General features: G+C 47.5%; 7 protein-coding genes across 7 annotated transcripts; 4 read left to right on the forward strand and 3 right to left on the reverse strand.

Annotated features, from left to right (window-relative positions):
- Positions 1-2634: 2634 nt before the first annotated feature.
- On the forward strand, positions 2635-3252 carry N7487_005447 (uncharacterized protein; the record flags this gene model as incomplete). Its single annotated transcript, XM_056873194.1, has 1 exon — positions 2635-3252. The coding sequence occupies one exon, from the start codon at positions 2635-2637 to the stop codon at positions 3250-3252; it is 618 nt and encodes a 205-aa protein (XP_056730914.1).
- A 332-nt stretch (positions 3253-3584) lies between these two features.
- On the reverse strand, positions 3585-4559 carry N7487_005448 (Short-chain dehydrogenase/reductase SDR; the record flags this gene model as incomplete). The annotated part of the gene is made up of 1 exon (XM_056873195.1): positions 3585-4559. One exon carries the CDS (start codon positions 4557-4559, stop codon positions 3585-3587), a length of 975 nt encoding a protein of 324 aa, XP_056730915.1.
- A 2871-nt stretch (positions 4560-7430) lies between these two features.
- N7487_005449 (uncharacterized protein) lies at positions 7431-7922 on the forward strand (the record flags this gene model as incomplete). The annotated part of the gene is made up of 1 exon (XM_056873196.1): positions 7431-7922. One exon carries the CDS (start codon positions 7431-7433, stop codon positions 7920-7922), a length of 492 nt encoding a protein of 163 aa, XP_056730916.1.
- Positions 7923-9145: 1223 nt separating this feature from the next.
- On the forward strand, positions 9146-12589 carry N7487_005450 (uncharacterized protein; the record flags this gene model as incomplete). The annotated part of the gene is made up of 2 exons (XM_056873197.1): positions 9146-9325; positions 9431-12589. 2 exons carry the CDS (start codon positions 9146-9148, stop codon positions 12587-12589), a joined length of 3339 nt encoding a protein of 1112 aa, XP_056730917.1.
- An 863-nt stretch (positions 12590-13452) lies between these two features.
- On the forward strand, positions 13453-17205 carry N7487_005451 (uncharacterized protein; the record flags this gene model as incomplete). Its single annotated transcript, XM_056873198.1, has 1 exon — positions 13453-17205. One exon carries the CDS (start codon positions 13453-13455, stop codon positions 17203-17205), a length of 3753 nt encoding a protein of 1250 aa, XP_056730918.1.
- A 243-nt stretch (positions 17206-17448) lies between these two features.
- Positions 17449-18929, reverse strand: N7487_005452 (uncharacterized protein; the record flags this gene model as incomplete). Its single annotated transcript, XM_056873199.1, has 2 exons — positions 17449-18186; positions 18249-18929. 2 exons carry the CDS (start codon positions 18927-18929, stop codon positions 17449-17451), a joined length of 1419 nt encoding a protein of 472 aa, XP_056730919.1.
- A 463-nt stretch (positions 18930-19392) lies between these two features.
- On the reverse strand, positions 19393-19719 carry N7487_005453 (uncharacterized protein; the record flags this gene model as incomplete). The annotated part of the gene is made up of 2 exons (XM_056873200.1): positions 19393-19477; positions 19499-19719. The coding sequence occupies 2 exons, from the start codon at positions 19717-19719 to the stop codon at positions 19393-19395; spliced, it is 306 nt and encodes a 101-aa protein (XP_056730920.1).
- Between the last annotated feature and the right edge of the window lie 15 nt (positions 19720-19734).

Raw genomic sequence — 19734 nt, forward strand, 5'->3', positions numbered from 1 at the left:
AATTAGGGGTATACTCATTTATTTCAGAACTGTATAAGTATTCGGTACTTGATTTTGTTGTTTGAGCTGCTCTTCTAACAAAGTACTAACTACTTATGTCAGCCGAGAGTGCGTAACGTATTCGGTAAGCGAGTGGGCCATGTAAGCCAGTGGGCCACCCAACCCAAAACGCGTCCATGAATTAGCACTTAGTTAGTTCAACCACCCACTATGCCACCAATTCGCTCCCGATCCTCTAGCAATTCAGCAGAGCAAGAGGGTAGGATTTTATTAGCTATCCAGGCTTTTAAAAATAAAGAAATCTCTTCAATTCGCGAATTGGCGCGTCGTTTTAATATACCGCGTACAACTTTACAACGCCGCCTTACTGGTGATCTCTTTCGTCCTGAAACACGCGCCAACAACCATAAATTGACTGAAACTGAGGAGGAATCTCTTGAAAAATGGATACTCTCTATGGATCTACGTGGAGCAGCCCCCGGCCCTCTATGGTACGAGAAATGGCAGATCTTCTGCTTCAAAAGCGTGGAACTACCCCAGTTCTTTCGGTCGGCGAAAAATGGGTATATAACTTTGTGAAACGGCGTCCTCTCCTCTCCTCTCGATTCTCGAAACGATATAATTACGAGCGCGCGAAATGCGAAGACCCTAAAATCATTAGGGAGTGGTTTGATTTGGTTCAAAAGACAATCCTTCAATTTGGAATCGATCCCGACGATATTTATAACTTTGATGAGACTGGTTTTGCTATGGGATTGACTGCAACTGCGAAGGTTATTACGAGGAGTGAATACTACGGTCGGAGGCCGGTTTTACAACCTGGAAATCGTGAATGGGTAACAGTGGTTGAATGTACGAATGCTTCTGGCTGGGTCCTTCCTCCGTGTATGATTTTTAAAGGCAAAGTCTTTATTAAATCATGGTTTGACGGCCTCCCGGGGGATTGGCGCTTCGAAGTTAGTCCTAATGGTTGGACCTCTGATGAAATTGGACTTCGGTGGCTTAAGAAGCTCTTTATTCCTAGTACTTCGCGTACGAAGGGGATATACCGGCTTTTAATACTTGATGGCCACGGAAGTCATTTAACACCTCAATTTGACGAAGTTTGCGAGCAAAATAAGGTGATACCAATCTGTATGCCTGCGCATTCATCTCATCTTTTACAACCTCTTGATATTGGTTGTTTTGCGGTGTTAAAACGTGCGTACGGTCGGATGGTTGAAACTAAGATACGGAACGGGATCAATCATATTGACAAACTTGACTTCCTCGAAGTATACCCTCTCGCACGAATTGAAGCTTTTAAACCGGAGACTATTAAAAATAGCTTCGGGGCAGCCGGTTTAGTCCCTTTTAAACCGGAGAGAGTGATCTCTAAGCTTAATATTCGGCTTCGAACCCCAACCCCCCTCCAAGCCGGGGGAGTGAATCAAGCCGGAATTTTACGCCAAAAACTCCGTTTACAGAGAAAGATCTACGTCGACAAGCTTCGTCAATCAAAGCTTTACTTCGTACAGGATCTCGAAGCCCGCCTAGCCCATCAGATCGTGCATTAAACCAGCTTATAAAAGGCTTCCAGCTCCAGCTACAAAGTCATATTTTACAAGCGCAAGAAATCAAGGAATTACGCGCCGCCAACGAGAAGCAAAAGCAAAAGCGAGGCAAATCCCGGAGTCAGATACAGGTAGAAGCAGGCCTTACAGTACAGGAAGCTTCTCAATTGGATACTGAGCCGGTGGAAGCAATTAAAGCACCTCCCTCCCCTCTACGAAGAAGCCCTTCGCCGGCTTTACAACCACGTACACGGGCCCCGCCAAAGTGTAGTGGTTGTGGTGAAATAGGACATAAGATTAATAGATGCCTAGCTAGATAGATGATTTTACTGTATTTAATTTAATGGCGTTTTGGTTGACATATTTGTATTTAAAATTGGTAGGTTGGGTCGGGTGGCCCACTGGCTTACATGGCCCACTCGCTTACCGAATACGTTATAGGTTTGAGTCAACCTTATATACATCAGCCAAAATGTAACCATCAAAATCCAATTATATTTAGACTTTGGGAGTCATACAGTGAAATATATCGCCTGTCTCTTTGTTGGGTCGTTGGTGTCATGGGATAATCTGCCGTCCTCTTGACCACATCAGGTTAGATCAGATTAGGGGGTCATTCCCTTGGAGACAAGACGGCAGGACATTCTATTTAAAATGAGAAATCATTTAAATGATCAATATTGGCAAGAAAGAGTGCTTAGCACTGTACTTGCAAAAAAGTTTTTTCTTTTCTTTTGTTTGTTTCTTTCTTTCTCGGTATTTTCTCATAAACCCGCTAGCAGCACCAGAATCTGAACACCAGGTGCCTGGGTTTTTTAATTTATACGCGCCTGGGTCATTTTCACCCGCAGATGAGTACTCAGTCACCCGGGAATGCATCTGAGTAATGTATAGCTCTACACGTGCAAGCTACCTAAATATGATATTGGCAGGCTTTATAAAACCGTTAGTATCCCTCAGTATTTGATTTAGGTTATTTTTCTCTCACTTCAAATACACCATGAATACAGGATAAATTTCGCTATAATCCCGTCCCCACCCAACCTAACTCTTCTCTCCCTCTCTCTCTTCTCTCTCCAATATGCCACGTATCCGTCACCATAGAAGGTACCACACATGGCCCCACTGCGGCTCAGAACTATGTATTCGTGAGCCCGCAGGCTTAGGAATGCATGTCTCCAAGTTAGGCGATGGCCCCGCAACCTATATCCCACTGTTTGTTCAGGAAGCCACGGCGCCTCCGCTCAGCACAGAAGAGTTTCTTTGCGATGATATGGGAATGCCCGAACTTTCCCGTCAGCCGAAACGAATGCCTCGGCTCTGGTTCCGATCATCGATTAAGGAGCGAAATGATCAGAGCTCGGTGTCGGGGTCGTCGGGGCAGACGAAACAGGTTTATCGGAGTGTTCTGCGTCGGTTGACACGTCGGCCGCTCTTGAGCAAGACTCGCTCTTTACTTGTTGTGCCTTCAAATATGAGATCTAGTGATTCATTTATAATGTCTGGTTTGATAACACCCCGTGATGTGGCCGAGCAGGCGGGTTTCTCGGACTCGGACAGAGGGAGGTCTTCTGTGGCTAAAGCCGACGCAGCAGGATTCACACCTGAAAGACGAAATCGGAGGTGTCATTCTGAGCAACCACGCGCATGGAGAGAACCGAGCGCTACATTGTGGACACTTCAGGAACAAGAAGAATAATCATCCTTGGTGGTGTTTTTTAGACTGTCTGTGCTTTTGCTCGATTTACATTGTAATTTTTGTTCGAACATGTTGTTCCGTTTATAAGGTTAGGTTCTGAAAAGGGGGATCTGAGCGAATTCCAAAAGGCTCGACGGCATGAAAGGAAGTCTGTGTAATTAGTGTCTATTGATAATCCAAAGACCCAAATGATCTCCAGTCAGGTACTGGTAAAGATCCGAATATCACCATGCAGAATTCAATATATATTCAAACTAGAAGTTTTAGCTCATCAATGAACACTCTTCTTTCACTATCTCCCGAGAGGATGCCCAAGTTCAAAATGGCATAAATTATAGAAATGCTGCAATCTGATTGTTGCAATATTGTACAAATGCCGCTGCGACTCCAGTGCCCCCTTCTTCTTTCCCTTTCATAGCTCGCAACAACTCGTCTCTTGGGCACGGGTGTAGATAACCCCAGGGCAGTATGTACTTTCCTCCATCATTAATTGTGAGATCACCAGAAAAAGCGGACCAGATTCCAGTATATGCCCCGAACTTAGGGGCATAAAGGAACGTCCCAAGAACAAAAGGAAAAACAGGCCGGCTATGACGCATGATATTTGTCTTGATATTTCCTGGGTTCTGTACCAAGCTTAATATCCCATCTCCACCAATCTGGCTTGCGAGAGCATCTGCCAGAAACCAGTTTCCCACCTTGGTATTGAGGTAGTTGCGTGATTTGTCCGCATCTTTCTGGAATAGTTCTGCAAGCTCTATCCCAGTCTCAAGCGCGAATGTATCAACGACAATCGATGCTGTCCAGATAACCCGTACACTGGCGATAGACGTGGTTTCAGCAGTGCTTCGTAGCATTGGTAGAAGTAGTTGAGTGAAAAGATGGGGCCCGAGACAATTAGTTGCCAATTGCATATCGTGGCCCTGGGGCGAAGTCCCTTGGGGAGGGTTGGAGACGCCAGCGTTGTTGAATAAAACATCCAGACGAGATTCAGCTCTGGTAAAGCTCTTGACTGCGGGTTTGATGGTTCTCAGATCGTCTAGCGATATAGGGAGAAAAATGATGTTTCCATCTGGGGATGTCGGGGTACACAAGCTTTTGATCTTCGCAATGGCCTCCAATGCCTTTTCTTCAGACCGACCGGCAAGATAGACTGTTCCTCCTACTCGATAAAGAATTCTGCATAGCTCCCAGCCAACTCCTGAATAGCCTCCAGTGACGATAAAGACTTTGCCTTTCTGACAGGGGAGATCCACTTCGGTCAGAGTAGGAGGGGGCGGGAAAATCTGCGACCAGATAACTCCCATACTGTTGTAATATTGAATTGTTTTATGTATGGAAGCTAGAGCAGACCTGGAAGATTCAGTGGAAATTAAGATGAAGTTCCTGTTTCCCACCGAACCTCTTGCTCCGTTTCTCCCTCGATATTCACCGAAGAGATACAGATACCACCTCGTAAGTATAAGGCCCAAATATTGACAATTTGCTTGCCTCCAAATCGTCATGCTATACTAATTGAGTCCCGGGGTTGTCCTGTTTATGCAAATCTTGTAATAAGTCTCTCACTTCGCACAAGTTGATTTAAAATCAGCCGAAACAGAGGCCACCACCTCCGGCATCCCAACTGGTGTTCTACAAATTGCGGTGCTAAATAAACTATGGTTCGTGTGCCAGTATATATGCCAATGCATGATCTCAAAATCTCCAAGGCCTATTAAATAAAATGCAGCTCATCTTGTCTTCACTCAAAGGCTACGAGAAAGTGGTAGGGCGATATCGGGAGTTTGGAAAGAACCCATTAGGTAAAGGACGTAGAAGTCGCATAACTCTGCTAGTTGCTAGTTAGTGATTACTGAGAGCAAGCCCCATGGTGGGGAAGAGCAGTATGTAAAGCGGAAGACCATTGTAAGGCGGCCTCTGTATATAACAAGCTCTAGAACTAAGCCAATTTAGGAAATTCTTGGAGTGTCATCGACGTACACACACCGTCACTACCGGGTACGTCTATTCTCGCGCATAATGATGAATTTCGGAAGGCACCAAAGGTTTTCGCTCATCCCAGCTCATCAGCCATTTTGATCGGCTTCTATGCATACAAACAGATAAATGCACAGAATAGATATCCAACAAACAAGGGGCCGACTTACTAGGCTTACGTCCTTTCCTGGACCTCATCTCGTGCCCCATGAAACACCCACCGCACTGTGTCCCGAGGTTATTCCGAATGAAAGCCCTAAAGCAAATTTACTCAATCAACTTAAGAATAACCGCTAGAAGTATTGCCACTGCTACTGCCAATGCTACCAGAAGCTATACCCACCTCCAAAATGGCACTATCGCCTTGTCTGGCCACTTTCTCGAGGTCCCTGCTTTTATGCTGGTGGGGTCGATATTTGCCCTTGCTTGGGCATTAAATTTCCGGAGTTGCGTCACTTGATTGATATGGTAAGGCCACAGAAGAAAGACGAGCAATCAGATCGCTCAAAATATCGCTACTACCATATATTCACGAGCTGAGAGTGGGCAACGTCTGGAATCACATGAAGCATAATTGTGCCTTCCTGAAGCATCCTCTTCTTAATATTCAAATCATGACAATAATTTGGATCGATGAGCGCACCCAGTCTCTACGTGTGCTGACTTGTTATGTAATACGTGGATCACAAGATATTTTGCCGCAAATTCTTGCAAACCCGAAGGTCCTTGGACACAAGGATATAGCGAAGAGGCTCAGAAGGACTTTTGTTGAAGCTGGATCTACGTTTTCTGGTTGGCACAATAATAGCTACTTTCTGGTATCTTCAAATAGCACTGAAATGCCCAAAGGTCATGAGCCTACTCTTCTGGAAATATCAACCGTGCGCAACCTGGGAGATGGTCAATGGCCTAACAAACAATGGAAGATGAACATCCATTCTTAGGGTTGCATACTTGGGCTGGAGCTGTGTTTCAACGGGCTACTGTCGCATTGTATCGACCCATAATTGTCTGCTGGATGATTGGTCATTATTTCTTTGTGTTGATATTTATACCAAATGACTTTGCTCTTATTTTCAACCGGGACAATGTATATGTAGTTTAGAAAGCGACCTCTGGATCTCTAGATAAGCGTTTTCCCGCGGGATCGAAGGCCCGCATAGACAAGACGACAAGGCCAATATTAATTCAGACTGTCGTGTGAGACTGTGTATAATAACCAAATATCTTTCAAGGATAACTTTTTCTAACCCAGTCGAAATCATAATAACCTACCCCACTTGAATACGTCAAGTGGACATGAAGCCAACTTGCCCTCAGCTAAACTATCCTTTTATGTACTAGCTTAGCTGACGGACTTCCAAGGTTGTGGGGGCAGGTGACTCAGTCACAGTCGCTCGGTTAGAACGGCATTCTAGAAGGACGCTAGAAGGAGAGTTTGGCAGGTTTTATTGGCGACGAGAAAGAAAATTGGAGCACGGGATTGTCTCATAAAGGCTTCTTGTTTTGGCATTCTTGTTTATATTAATTCCAACCCCGCGCGGTGACCCACTTGGGCGGAACGATGAAGTCACGAAACGAGGAAATAAATATGAAAGGCTTTCATATATGAACAGTATATGGAGTACGGAGTACTCCGTACGTTTACGCACATTCCGACGGAAAAAGTGCAGATTGTAGACGTGTCATTTCAAATACGGGATGCGGGACGTGAGAAAGGAGGCCTAGACGTGTCAAGACGGTCAAGATGCGGTGAATCTGCGGGGTCCGAGGAGCGGAAAGAGGAGGCTCCAAGGCAGAAACAATTGCTGATTGGCTGGTGGGCGGGCGATAGGGCACTTTGTCCCTCGGAACCTCCAAATCTCACCGACAACAAAAAGTCGCACTAAACCTTACAAGTGGATCCTCCAACTTCCTATTTTCAACTATTATTGGTTGGGGTTTGGACAGGTCCATCGCCAAGTCATGGAGTATGAAGCTGATTGGTTGTGTCTCTGCCGAGGGCGTTCCTTTGCCCGTGTTTGACGACATCATAGCGACAATGTTGTACTTCGTGCTGCATCTTGGTTGGTTGCCCTACGAGACTGCCCCTCCCCCGAAGATCCAAACTGGGAAATTACTTGATTGTTTCGAACATAAATAAACCCTTCCCGCAGGCTGTTGGATTTCTATTTCTCATCCTCCACTTCATATTCCAAGTGATGCACACTCAATCCAACATCTACCCCAAGAGATCGCTCTCCCAAACATCAGCTACCTCAACCTCCTCCTCCTCCTCTCACACTAGCCAGTTCTCTCAAGAGAAGAAGCGCTCCAGGTTGTCGAAGCCTATATCGCATCTCTTCCGATCCAAGTCTCCTGCACCGATTGATACCCCCAAAAGTCACCAAGACAAAATGTCACAACCTCGAGACATCCCGCAGAGCTATCACAAATCTTCATACTTCCCGGACCAAGACTACACTTCAACCAGCCCAACTGAGATGTCTACCAGCATGGGTTCACCAAAAGTAGACAGCCCTAAGCGCGCATCTACCCCCACCCGCAAGAACAGCGGTGACTACAAACGCTACAGTGGAACTGTCAACCACTACGGTCGTCACTCCAACGACTGGCTATTCGGCGGCTTCAGTGTTCGCGAGACTGTTCGTGATAGCCTCGATAAGCTCCGCAACCAGGACAAGGAGAGCTGAATGAATCTTCCTGCTCTGCCATCTCAAATACGTCCAATACGTGGATCCCCTGTCGGATCTACTCTGTCTTGTTTACCCTCTGGTTTACATTCATCTTCCGATGACACCCACCCCGACCATTCGGCGCGAACCAATACCTGATCCGCCATTATTTGAAAGCTGGTTTGCTTCAAGGCCTCGAAACAACGTGTGGTCTGCCCTGTAGGGGTGTGACTACACCCGGGCGTCAACCACAGCGTCCGCATCAGTGAATCGTCTGTGACCCTACTTTGTTTTCAGCTCGATCTCTGCCCTCATTCTGTGTGGCCGCCCGTTACTTAAATTGTACCGGTCGCTACTTGTGTTCTCCTGGGCCTTTCTGGTTCTTGAATATTTCATTCTTCTCGTTGTGCCATGAACGGTGTTGGATTTGATATCTCATTGTGTGCACTATTCCATTCTCTCGCGGTATACCATCGATTTGATTGTGATTAGAACAGACTCAGTTGCGATCTTTTATTGATCTTTTATCAAATGAAACTTATATACCATGAAATGTTGTTGCAGAACATATGTACCAACCAAAACTACTAGTAGTGCCCCAATTAATATGCCATAGTAATAACGAAGTTCCATCCTTACTACGAACTTTGATTCATTATTCCTGCTATATAGAATTCGTTATAACCGGGTTTTACTATAATGCGGAATATAAAGCCCATCATCCCATGCTACCCCTGCAGGAACTGATTTATACCCCGCCGGGCCCGGTCCTGGCCCTAACCCACGTAAATGACGAGTTTCATTATATTCACGATGGAGGTCTGTATATTTTCTACTTTTATATGATTTTATCGAACCTAGAATCACCATTTGAATCACGGGGTCGGCACTAGCAGGGATATTTTGCATCCGCCATTGGCTGGTCAATCCTGGCGACAGCCCCGCCTGGGCACTGTATGAATGGGCTAAGCCTCTCTGCCCAGCCTCAAACCTCTCACCCCTCTGTCGCGCAGTTATTTAAATTCCACAAGTCCCCATATCTTACAAAAACTCGCTAACATATTGGTGAATTAATAGTCCTCATGTCCCAAGCGCTCACGGCCGCCGCGCGCCTAAAGCCCGAGATCCGCCTAGCCCAAGCTGTTTCGGAGTTTGAAGCCGATCTGCCCGGAGAACAGAAAGCGGTTTTTCGCAATAATAGAGCCAAGACAATATAATCGGCACCAAATACTCAAGATGTCATGCGTCTTACTGCGGAGATCGATCATGCCTCTGGACAAAATGGCCGCTGTCTTGGGCCCAGGCTTATGAATCTCCTGCAAGCAGTTCAGAAATTCGCTGCCCTTGGTGATGTAATTGTGGGAGGATCACAAAACCTGATTGCGTGCGGAATTTGGACGATAGTTCGAACGTCGTTGCAGGTAGGTGTTTCATCGCTCTCATTAAATGAAGCTCGGATCTTTTAGCGGGGACACCAATAGGAATCTAAATACAGGCCCTCATTTCGCTGACTGTCTGATTACTAGCTTCTGACAACATTCTCATCATATCTTGAGAAGTTGTCCATGTTGTTTATGAAGGTTGGTCGTTCAGCCCCTCGCTTCGAAAGCATGGCTCTGCTTTATCCTCGTTCCAGGGATTTGCAGTCATCACTTTGCGAATACTTTATTGTGGTTGTTCATCTCTGTCACGAAATACTGCAGTTCACCCGCAAGTCAAATCTAAAGAAGTTTGGTTCATCATTATCCGATTCGAACTTGAACAAATATCAGTCTGATCTTGAATCCTGGGGGAGTACGATCACGGAGGAAGTTGGCCTTCTTATGGCAGCTAGGATTGAGGAGGAAGCCAATAGAAACTCTAAGTTGCGAGATGTTTCGTCTAAATTCTTTCGGACAGCCTCAACCCAGCAAAAAGTCGTGGCTAGACAGCGAGTTCTCGACATATGCACCAAATTTGACCACTTGGTGGTGTGGAAGCAGATTCGAAAAGCTGGAAACACAAATATCTTTCGCCAGTGCCCACACTATCAAAGGTGGATAAGTATGACAACTTCGAGCTCACTCATTTATACGGGCAAGCTTGGAGCTGGCAAGTCTGTATTGCTTGCCAATATAGTCGAAACCTTGCATCTGCAGGTGCAAGATGAGGCTATACCGGTGGCCTTCTTCTTTGCCCGACATGATATTTCGGAAAGTTTAAAAGCACAAACTGTGCTTGGTTCGATTGCGCGACAACTCCTTGAACGAGTTTCAGATCTTACAAAGCCGGCTGAGCTACTCGAGCGCATAAACAACATGGATCCCCCCGAGAAAGTCTTTGCTCTCCTCCAATCCGCTTTCCCGCAAGGATATAGGGTGTTTATCGTAATCGATGGAATTGATGAACTAGGCCAAGAAGAACGAGAATTGTTAATTCTACACCTTCACAAACTTCAAAGAACGTTTAGAGTTTCACTTTGCGTTTCGCTTCGGCAAGACGCAAACGACCCGCTAAAGATCGGCTCGGAACATCTTTCTACTGTTACGACAACTTCGATACCCGAAAATACATCCGAGATCGAAGTCTTCATTTCACAGGAATTACAGAGATGTATCGAATCCAAGAGGCTCATTGTTGGAGATATATCCCTGCTCCTTGAAATACAGGAGACCCTTGCCAAATTCTCACAAGGCATGTTTCTCTGGGTAGCTCTTCAAATTGAGTCCCTGTGTGCTATGAAAACCGATGAGGCAATTTCTCAAGCTCTCAAGGACCTCCCGAAAGGCCTTTCCGAAACATTTGGGCGCATCTTACAGAGATCGCAGAGACTTGGCCATTCCTATCAGAAGTCGATACTAGAGCTAGTGACTGTGGCTCAGCGTCCACTCACATTAGAAGAATTGCGTGAGGCATTGAGTGTAGCTCCAGGGGACACAAAATGGAATCCAGCACGGCTTCTCAATAACATCCATAGCGCCCTAGCATGCTGTGGAAGCCTTGTTATTATCGATGAAGAGGAGTTGACCCTACGTCTTGTCCACCACAGCGTCAAGCAATACCTTCTTACTGAGTTCAAGGATTCAACTGGTGGGCCAATCACGAGTGCTGAGGCACATGCAAGGATGTCTGATATCATCGTGACTTATCTGAACTATCCCGTGTTTGATCGTCAGCTTTCAAAGTTTGTCGTCCCTGAGATCAAAACTGACGAAACGATGAATGGCATCATTCGGTCTACTCGGTATTCCTTGGACTCTATTAGCAGCCTTGCGTTGAAGCTTCTTCGATCGCAGAATGACTCCGGTTTCAACATGGCGAAGGTACTCGCGGAAGCGAGAGCCGCGCGCTTTCGTTCAAAAAATCAATTTCTCTTTCGTAATTATGCGATGCTTTACTGGCAGTCTCATATCTCCCGGTCGTTGCCACTAGATTCCACAAGCAGTGGGCTTCTTGGGATGCTATTCGAGCGGAAAGCCTTAGACCCTGTTACAATGACGGATGATGAAGCATCGCTCCTGTTCTTCCGAGCGGCAGAAACAGGCAATTTGGCTCTCATTGAACACGTTATTAGCTCAAACCCAGGTTTAAATGTGGAAAAGACGAGGAATCGGCAGGGACAAACAGCATTGCACGCAGCTACTTGGTATGGAGCTGAAACCACGATCCGGTTCTTACTTCTTCGGGAGCCTACCGGTCTACTCGCCAAAGACTTTGATAAGAACACGCCTCTTGATCTAGCAATTATAAGGGGCCATGTATCCCTTGTCAAGATTTTTGTGGATTACTGTGATTCGAGTGTCGACACGACCTACTTGATTATCGAATCCTTGCGCCGCCATATTTACCTCACAGGTAGTAACTTCAACTCTGATTTGATTGGCGAAGTACTACTTGTGGGAGCACGTAATGGAAATGCAGAATTGATTAGGATGTTTCTCCACGACAGCCGGGTGGATCTTGCTCTGGGGCGTTGGGTATGGAGCGCCATATATGAGGCAGTGAGGCGGGTGAATTGGTATGTTGTTGAATTGTTGCTCGAATATCCAAAGATACCGCGACTTTCGGATCGTGAGGTACAATGCGGGTGTGATCCACTACATCAAGCTGTAAAGGCGGGGAATAGGACAATTCTGGAGGCTTTGATTGGGTCCTGGCAGTTGAATATTGATTCGATCAACCAAGACGGCAAGACGGCGCTCCATATTGCAACTGAGCTTGGTGACCTGGAAGTGGTGCAGCTACTAGATTCTTTTCCTGGCGTGCCTGTTGTGCATGCGACGGGAATTCCGAACCGAACTCCAGCGCAGTGGGTTCCTTTGTCTAGGCATGAGGAAGCAGGAGAGTTGATGGGCCAAAATGTGCTCAGTGACACAACCACCAACTCGAAGATCGAGACTGAAGGCTCGTCTAGGTCACAGAGAGAAGCTAGGCGTGACTACATACCGGTTCATTATTTCGCGGAAGATGGCGATACTTCCATGGCCAGTGTTGTTCTTAAATCTGCTCCCAGCTTGGTCCACAAACAGGATCACGAAGGACGAACCCCACTACACTTGGCTGCAATGAACGGCCATTTGCATCTTGTTAAATTGATACTTGCCATTGAGAACGTGGATCTCTCTCCTATTGATGATCGGGGCTATTCACCTAGGGACTATGCGATGCGACATGGCTATGCTACTATAGTGAGATTACTGTCTTGACCATTCCACACTGAAGAATCAACTCACCAGCCTGAGGCTGGCAGGATATATATCAAGAAAAAGGGGGAAATAAAACGTAGACCAATGGACCTATAAGATATATATAGGAACCTATCAATGTAGTTACAGATTCTATAGATTGAAATATGGACAAAATGTCATAAATGATACAGCACATATTACTTCAAGAGACGAAGTCAGACACAATTGGTATTAATCACATCCATGGATATAGTCTTGGCTTAGATAGCCCAGATGGTCCAATATTCCCATCAACCAGCCAAGTGGTCGAGCAGTAACTCAACCATCGCATCTTCCTTGGTCTAGTGGTGATGATTTCCGCTTGTCATTAATACCGATAAGCGCGGGAGACCGGGGTTCGATTCCCCGAGGGAGAGATTTCTTTTTTTCATTTTTTTTTTCATTTTCTTCTTACTTTTTTGTATGCCAGCCAATGAATAGTATGAATTATTCTTTCTATTAAACCGCAAAATAGTATGAAATGTGAGAAGTTTCTGACGGAACTTGTTTGTATTAGGACTGACCACATTGCGGGCTGATTGAGGCTCTGCCCAGGTGGACACCCCCTGCCCCAACAGTGAAGGGTAAAAAACCCCTCGGATCACTCTCTATTTACATTTATTCAGGCAGATGTGCGCCATCCATGGATGTGACATAGTGTGACATACTAATAGTAGTGAGGCTCCAAAATCTGGTTCGGCTTCTGCTACGGGAGCCTAGAGGAGCCTAGAGCCTAAGAGACTAAATAAACTAAGGGACTAAACACAGTGTGCGATTTTTATTTAAAACATAATGTCTGCCACTTTTGGTCTCTAGTCCAAAATCTCGCTACTAAAAAAACCATGGGCTTTCTGTCTTCTCTCCGTTCGACAAGGCCTGATTTGTTCGAGGACAGCGATGGATCCTCCAAGTCGGAAGAGCCCCTTTCTCCGCTCCATGCGGCAGTTGATGCGGAAGATGTGGACCAGTTGCGCCGATTGGCCGTCACCGCGGACCCTGTCGATCTGACTGCCGCTTTATATCGATCTTGCCAATGGGGTAAGATAAACAGCGCGCAGGCTCTGCTTGAGACCGGGCGATGTGATGCCAACGCGGCGGTGGAGGGAGACACGGTTTTATTCTTGGCCGCGAAAAAAGTCGACTTGGTCATGGTCAGACTCCTGCTTCAGCATGGGGCCGATGCCACAATCAGGTCCAAGAACAAGCGGCCCGGAGACAAGCCCCCAGCATTTACACCCCTCCACGGAATGGCGGACAGCCTGCGTTCCTACGAAAACTTGGAAGACCTGCCCCGCTACGAAGCGCTGATACAGTTACTGCTGGATGCAGGGTGCGACGTCAATGCACAGGATGCCAATGGAAATACCGCGCTACTGCTCTCCGTACACAATGAGACCGCCCTGGTTCCATTTCTCCTGCAACATGGCGCGGACCCGAATATCGCAGAGGACGGGGGAGGCACCTCTGCGCATTTCCTCCACCACCCCATAGATCACCCAGAGTGGTTCAAAGGCCTTATGGCGCATGGAGCCCGCCTAGACATTGTTCGAGAAGGCGGCGACACCCCGCTGCATGCCTATGCGTCTAAATGGCAGCTGGACGATCTGTCGCTGTTCAAGCCCTTTGTGTCGGATTGGTCGATTACTGACGGCAATGGCAACACACTTCTTCATACCGCCGCTGCGAAGCATCTTCCCGGGAGCAAAACCATAGTGGAATTGCTGAAGGTCGGAATTGACCCGAACCAGAGGAACCATGAAGGCCAACAGCCAATTCACATGGTGGAGGGCTTCGAACAAAGTGTCCAGGAAGTATTGGATATTCTCTGCGCAGCCGGTGCAGATCTCGAGGCTAAAGATTATCGTGGATGCACGCTTCTCACCAAGGCCATGCGCAGCCCGCAGTGGAATTGTCGCGAGCTCCTCCCCCACCTCATCAGTCGCGGTGCCAATATCAACGCGCAGGATTATAAAGGCAACGGGATTCTATCGTATCTGATCAGACCATACCATTTCCAACCCGAGTATTTGGACTTTTTACTGTCCCTTGGAGCAGATCCAAAAATGGTAAATTATGAAGGAGACACATTCCTGCATCAGCTGGCAGCCAATTTTGCTACTATCAACCAAGATCAGGCACTTTTAGTCATGATTCAACTTATCAAAATGGGCGTCTCCCCGACAATTCCCAATTTCCGAGGCCGGACGCCTCTGCATATGCTATGTAGTCAGTCCTCAGACCATTTGTTCGCGGCGACCGCAGAGGGAGGCAAGTCTGCTGTCGATTTACTCCTGGATGCGGGTTTTGTTTTCGCTCTAAACATGGGTGATCACCAGGGAATCCGACCTATTCACCTTGCCGCCACAGTTTCGGAGCACCTGGTTGGTAAATTACTCGATCGCGGGGCTGATCCAACAGTTTCAACAAAGGATGGCCGCAATCTGTTGCATATTGCGTCAACCGCGCGTCAAAGTAACTGTGTTGGACTGATCTTGGCCCACTACGACCCCAAGGAGCTGGCTTCAATGCTCAATGCGCAGTCGGAAGATGGGAGAACGCCGTTGCATGTAGCCTGCCGTTCTGGAAGACTGGAGAGTGTGAAACTCCTCCTCGCATACGGAGCAGATGTCAAAATCGAATGCAAGAACAATCGTACCGCTCTAGATGCATGTGCCGAGTCCATTGACGAAGACCAGCTCTGGCAGGTGGCCGACGATCAAGGAAACATGATGAACACGCGCTCCGCGGCAGGTATTTTGGCAGGCGACAACAATCGGCCGACACAGCCCGCATCAAATATGAAGCAGACTCGTAACAATACCAAAAGTCTGGGGTGGAAAGGAGAAATCACATCTGAGAGTTCGACACTCGGAATTGGACGAATCCTGCGAGCATTGGCATCTCATGGTGCCTTCGCATATAAAAAGGAATTTGGCGGTGGCCCCATGTATAATGCGGTTGCCGAGGGAAACGAGGAAATGGTCGTTGAATTGGACCGGTTATCACGAGAAATGAGCCTTGAGATGGAAGATTTCCGCCCTTCCAATACTGAATTCTATCTGCTGCGGTCTCAGCACCTCCCGGACCTCCTTCAGGAACAATTCAAGGAGTATGTTTCTGAACGGAATGTGCTCCCAATGATCTTGCTCGGCTACCACGAGGAGGTTGCACAGGCACTGGAGAAGAACGCTTCGATTATCGAGGACAAGTCCTCCATGCCAGCGCTCATGACCTCGCTCGCGAGATGGGGATTTTCGGAGCTCTTTAGCCGGATTGGCAGCACCATGACCGGCAACTGGATCAACGGCGACCCCAATCCTCGGGCCAAGAAGCCGACTCCATATCTTCTGACGGCTGGTCAGCGAGACCTTCCTAATTTGGATGTTATTCAGGTCATGGTCGAGAAGTTCAACGCGGATGTCAACATCAGATTTGAGGCGGGCATGGTCGATAAGCCCAAGGTATACTACCAATCAACCATGGCACTGAAACGGCATTACAAGCCGGGTGACACCATCCTTCATCAACTGGCCCAAGGTACGCACTGGTGGTATGAAGGAGCCATCCAGTACCTCTTGGAACATGGAGCCGACCCCAACGCCCAAAATGACCAGGGCAAGACGCCCTTATGCAATGCCGTTTCACGGGGAGAGCTCGGCGGCCACCGCCAGCTTGAAATCACCAGAATCTTGCTGGAGGGCGGCGCCGATCCTAACATCCCTGCGACGTGTGGCTATACCCCGCTGGCCATGTCGGCGCATGACACCCAGTTGTTCGAATTACTTATCGAACATGGAGCATATCCCTCTCAGGACCACCCTATGGAACTCTTCGTTGCATTATATAGTTTCAACAAAGACGTGGTCTCCGCTCTCTTGGAAATGGACCTGGACTGCAACACGACGGTGTTATCTGATGCGCAGCCCCATTGGCACACCCACCGTTTCAAAAAGGTTCCAGTGAACCATGGGCTCGTCCTAAGCCCTCTTATGTACATCTCAATGCTACCATTTAACGAAGCCAACAGCCGTGACCACGCCTGTAGGATGATTCGATTCCTGCTAGAGCGCGGGGCAGATCCCTTCCTACCTTGTCACGCGAACCAAGTGGTCCTCCACGAGATTTTCGCCAGCGGAGGAATCATCCAACCGTGGTTAGATATAACCAACCTTGACCTCGAACGGCGCGACCCTGCAGGAAGAACGCTGCTACTGGCAGCGGCGAGCTGTGCAACTGGAACTGACTCGTATGCCTGCACGGTCTCGGCGTACCCACTTCGAGGTGGTCAAATTGGACTAGCGCCCTGGAAGGAGGGCGACCCTACGCGTGCAATGACGCTGTATGAACGGGGAGCGGACTTAACCGCAGTAGATTACGAAGGAAATAACGCGTTGCATCATCTCGCTGATGTTGACTGCTCCAATAATCACTTCGCGATGATTGAATTTCGACGGACATTGGCATTGTTTGTGGATAAAGCACCGGAATTGGTACACCAGACCAATGTGCATGGACAGACGCCCTGGTCGATTGCCGCGGAGAAGAATTTCGAGGAGTTCATGGAGATTTTACGGACAGATGATGTGCGCGCATAATGATAGTCCGAAATATGTGACTATCGAGGAGGGGTGTGAGGCATTATTGATCCCAAGCTAGCTATTTAAGATGATTTGGACATGTTGCCAGGGTCGGCTTCTACATCATGTGGCAGAGGAGCATCACGCATATGATTTCAAGATTGTCTTTTGGGAATTTTCAAGACACTCTTAGAGTGCATTGGGGAGTCATCATGTAACGAGAACAGCAGAGACCACAGGACCCTCTGCCTCCCGCAAAACCTATGTGTCTCCGTTTCGTGGGATTCCTCTTTCCAAAGTTGATATATCGTCGCCTTCCCAACTGGTCTTCCATTCATAATTAGATGAACTTTCCAAGCCCGTTGAATGCGTCGGTTCGTATGTTATTCCAGGCACTATCTCTTCATGTGTTTGGTCCACTGGCACACGTTCCACATCCCCATTTGGCATGCTCTCGTTGGTGAGCTCACTGCGATGGGTAGTCGTACTAACACTAGAGAGTCGGCCCCAATTGCTCAAAGTTGGACACCAACCATTTATTATCCTACACCTTCTCCCTTCCGGCCAGGGTAGTTGGGTGGATCTCTTAGCTTCACTTGGCCTCTTTCTTGGCCTCTTTTCTGGACACAGGATGGAATTTTTCCGGCTCAAGGCATACAATATCGTATCGCACAGACCAGACAAGGCCATCATCGAGCCCGCGACGCAGAAGTATGTGGCACTAAAGGTATGACCGGCTGTAGACGCCATCCGTCCGACGGCGAGAGGCAACGTCAGCGTGATATACACGACCGGGTATAGCACCATGTAGCTGTTGACACGTTTTAAGCGACAGAGACTATCGGTATTGCTGCCTCCTAGCGTAACACAATCGGCAATTCTGCGCTGGAGGTAAATGAACATAATAGCATGGAGCAGTAGCGTAAGAAATTGTGCGGCGAAGATCCAGAAGTAGTGTGTCCACAGTCGCAAAGCTGGGTGTTGAGTTGTTATCCAACACTAGAAGAAAAGAGATCAGCGATGTAATACAAGAACCGTGCGCCAATGGATCGGGAACTTACCCATGCGACCGAAGGGAACCAGACATACCGACCGACGGTCGCGATGGGAATGACGACCATCAACACGCCGAATATCCATAAACTGACGATCACACCCACGAATTTCCGATGGCCCAACTGGAAGTCCAGCACGATATGTAAAAAGGTATAGACGGAAATGGCAAACACAAACACCCCACTCATCGGATTTCCTGCCTGCAGCCAAATGCCTTGCATGAAACACGAGGCGTCGGATGCATGAAGGGAGTTGGTGGCAATCCACCGTAAACTGACAATGAAACCCAGGCCCTGTATTAAATCTGCAATTGCCAGGTTATATACAAGGACGATATATTGGTTGTATCCGATGTATCTTCGATAATATCTGCGCCAGAAAATGAAGCGATAAGTAAGGAAAAATAGCACCGAACAGATCGCCACTAGCGAAACGGAGGCGACGGTTGAAACTGCAATCAGCCCCTTTCGCTGTATTGGAGGTAATGGATCGATCACACTCGCCCCGAGAGGTGAGGTGGCCGGATCAAATTGTGACGGTTCTTTGCGAGACTGGAGGTTCTGGCCGTTTGAGAGCAGCCACTTCGCATAATTTGACATGGTGACATGGCAATCGGTGGTTGGGAACCAGAGAGCTTTTGACTCTACGAATGGATTCAGCACGATATAAATAATATAAATACACATACCCCACTTGAGATATCTCGGTAGTTATAGCTAGGCCCTCTAGCCCGTGGATGCATGAAATGCTACCTTAGGTAGGTCATAGCACATGTCCAGGTATGATTCACCGTATAGGAACATGAGCTTTTCAAAGTTAGTTAGTCTGAAGGCGACATCTGGGGTATAAGTTTGGCGCTAAGCTTATTTAAGCAAGGTATTGGTGGGGAATATGGGGAATGGACCAATTGAATGTACATCATTAAGGGCGGTGGGTATTAGCTTCAACCTTCGAAGAGAAACACGAATGAACTGATCATAGATTCGCGAAACTTAGTTACTTATTCTTGCTTCTACGTCATCCTGTATTTTGCGGCTTCTAAGAGGGAAAGTTGAAAATCCAACTTAAGAAACTACGATTCAGTGCTTCTTTCTCACTCCATACTCAATACGTGTGTACTGCTCCTTCTTTCTCCCGCTTCGGTCAAGGTCATTTTGTTGGAGTATGTGAAAGCATGAAATCATGAAGGAAGACGGGATCACATGGGCCGACAAGGTTGAGCATAGGGGGCCGACTAATTCCGAGGTAGTCTTACCTTACCGTCGCCTGCAGGGCTTTCCGGAATTGGACATCCCATACCTGGAACGCAAGAAGTTCCATGGACTTTTCCGTAACAACAAAGTCCTTATCTGTCTCCTTTTTCTCACGAAGATAGACGTCGCGAAATTTCACCTTGAGTTCTCTACTGACCCTGGAACAGTTTGGCGCTGGGTTGTGGATGATCTCGATCTGTTGAGCAGGAATCCGAAGGTCCATGCTCCCGCCAGGCCG

Source organism: Penicillium crustosum, assembly GCF_028827405.1.
Source record: "Penicillium crustosum strain IBT 35664 chromosome Unknown utg000002l_segment0_segment0, whole genome shotgun sequence".
Lineage (NCBI taxonomy): Eukaryota > Fungi > Ascomycota > Eurotiomycetes > Eurotiales > Aspergillaceae > Penicillium > Penicillium crustosum.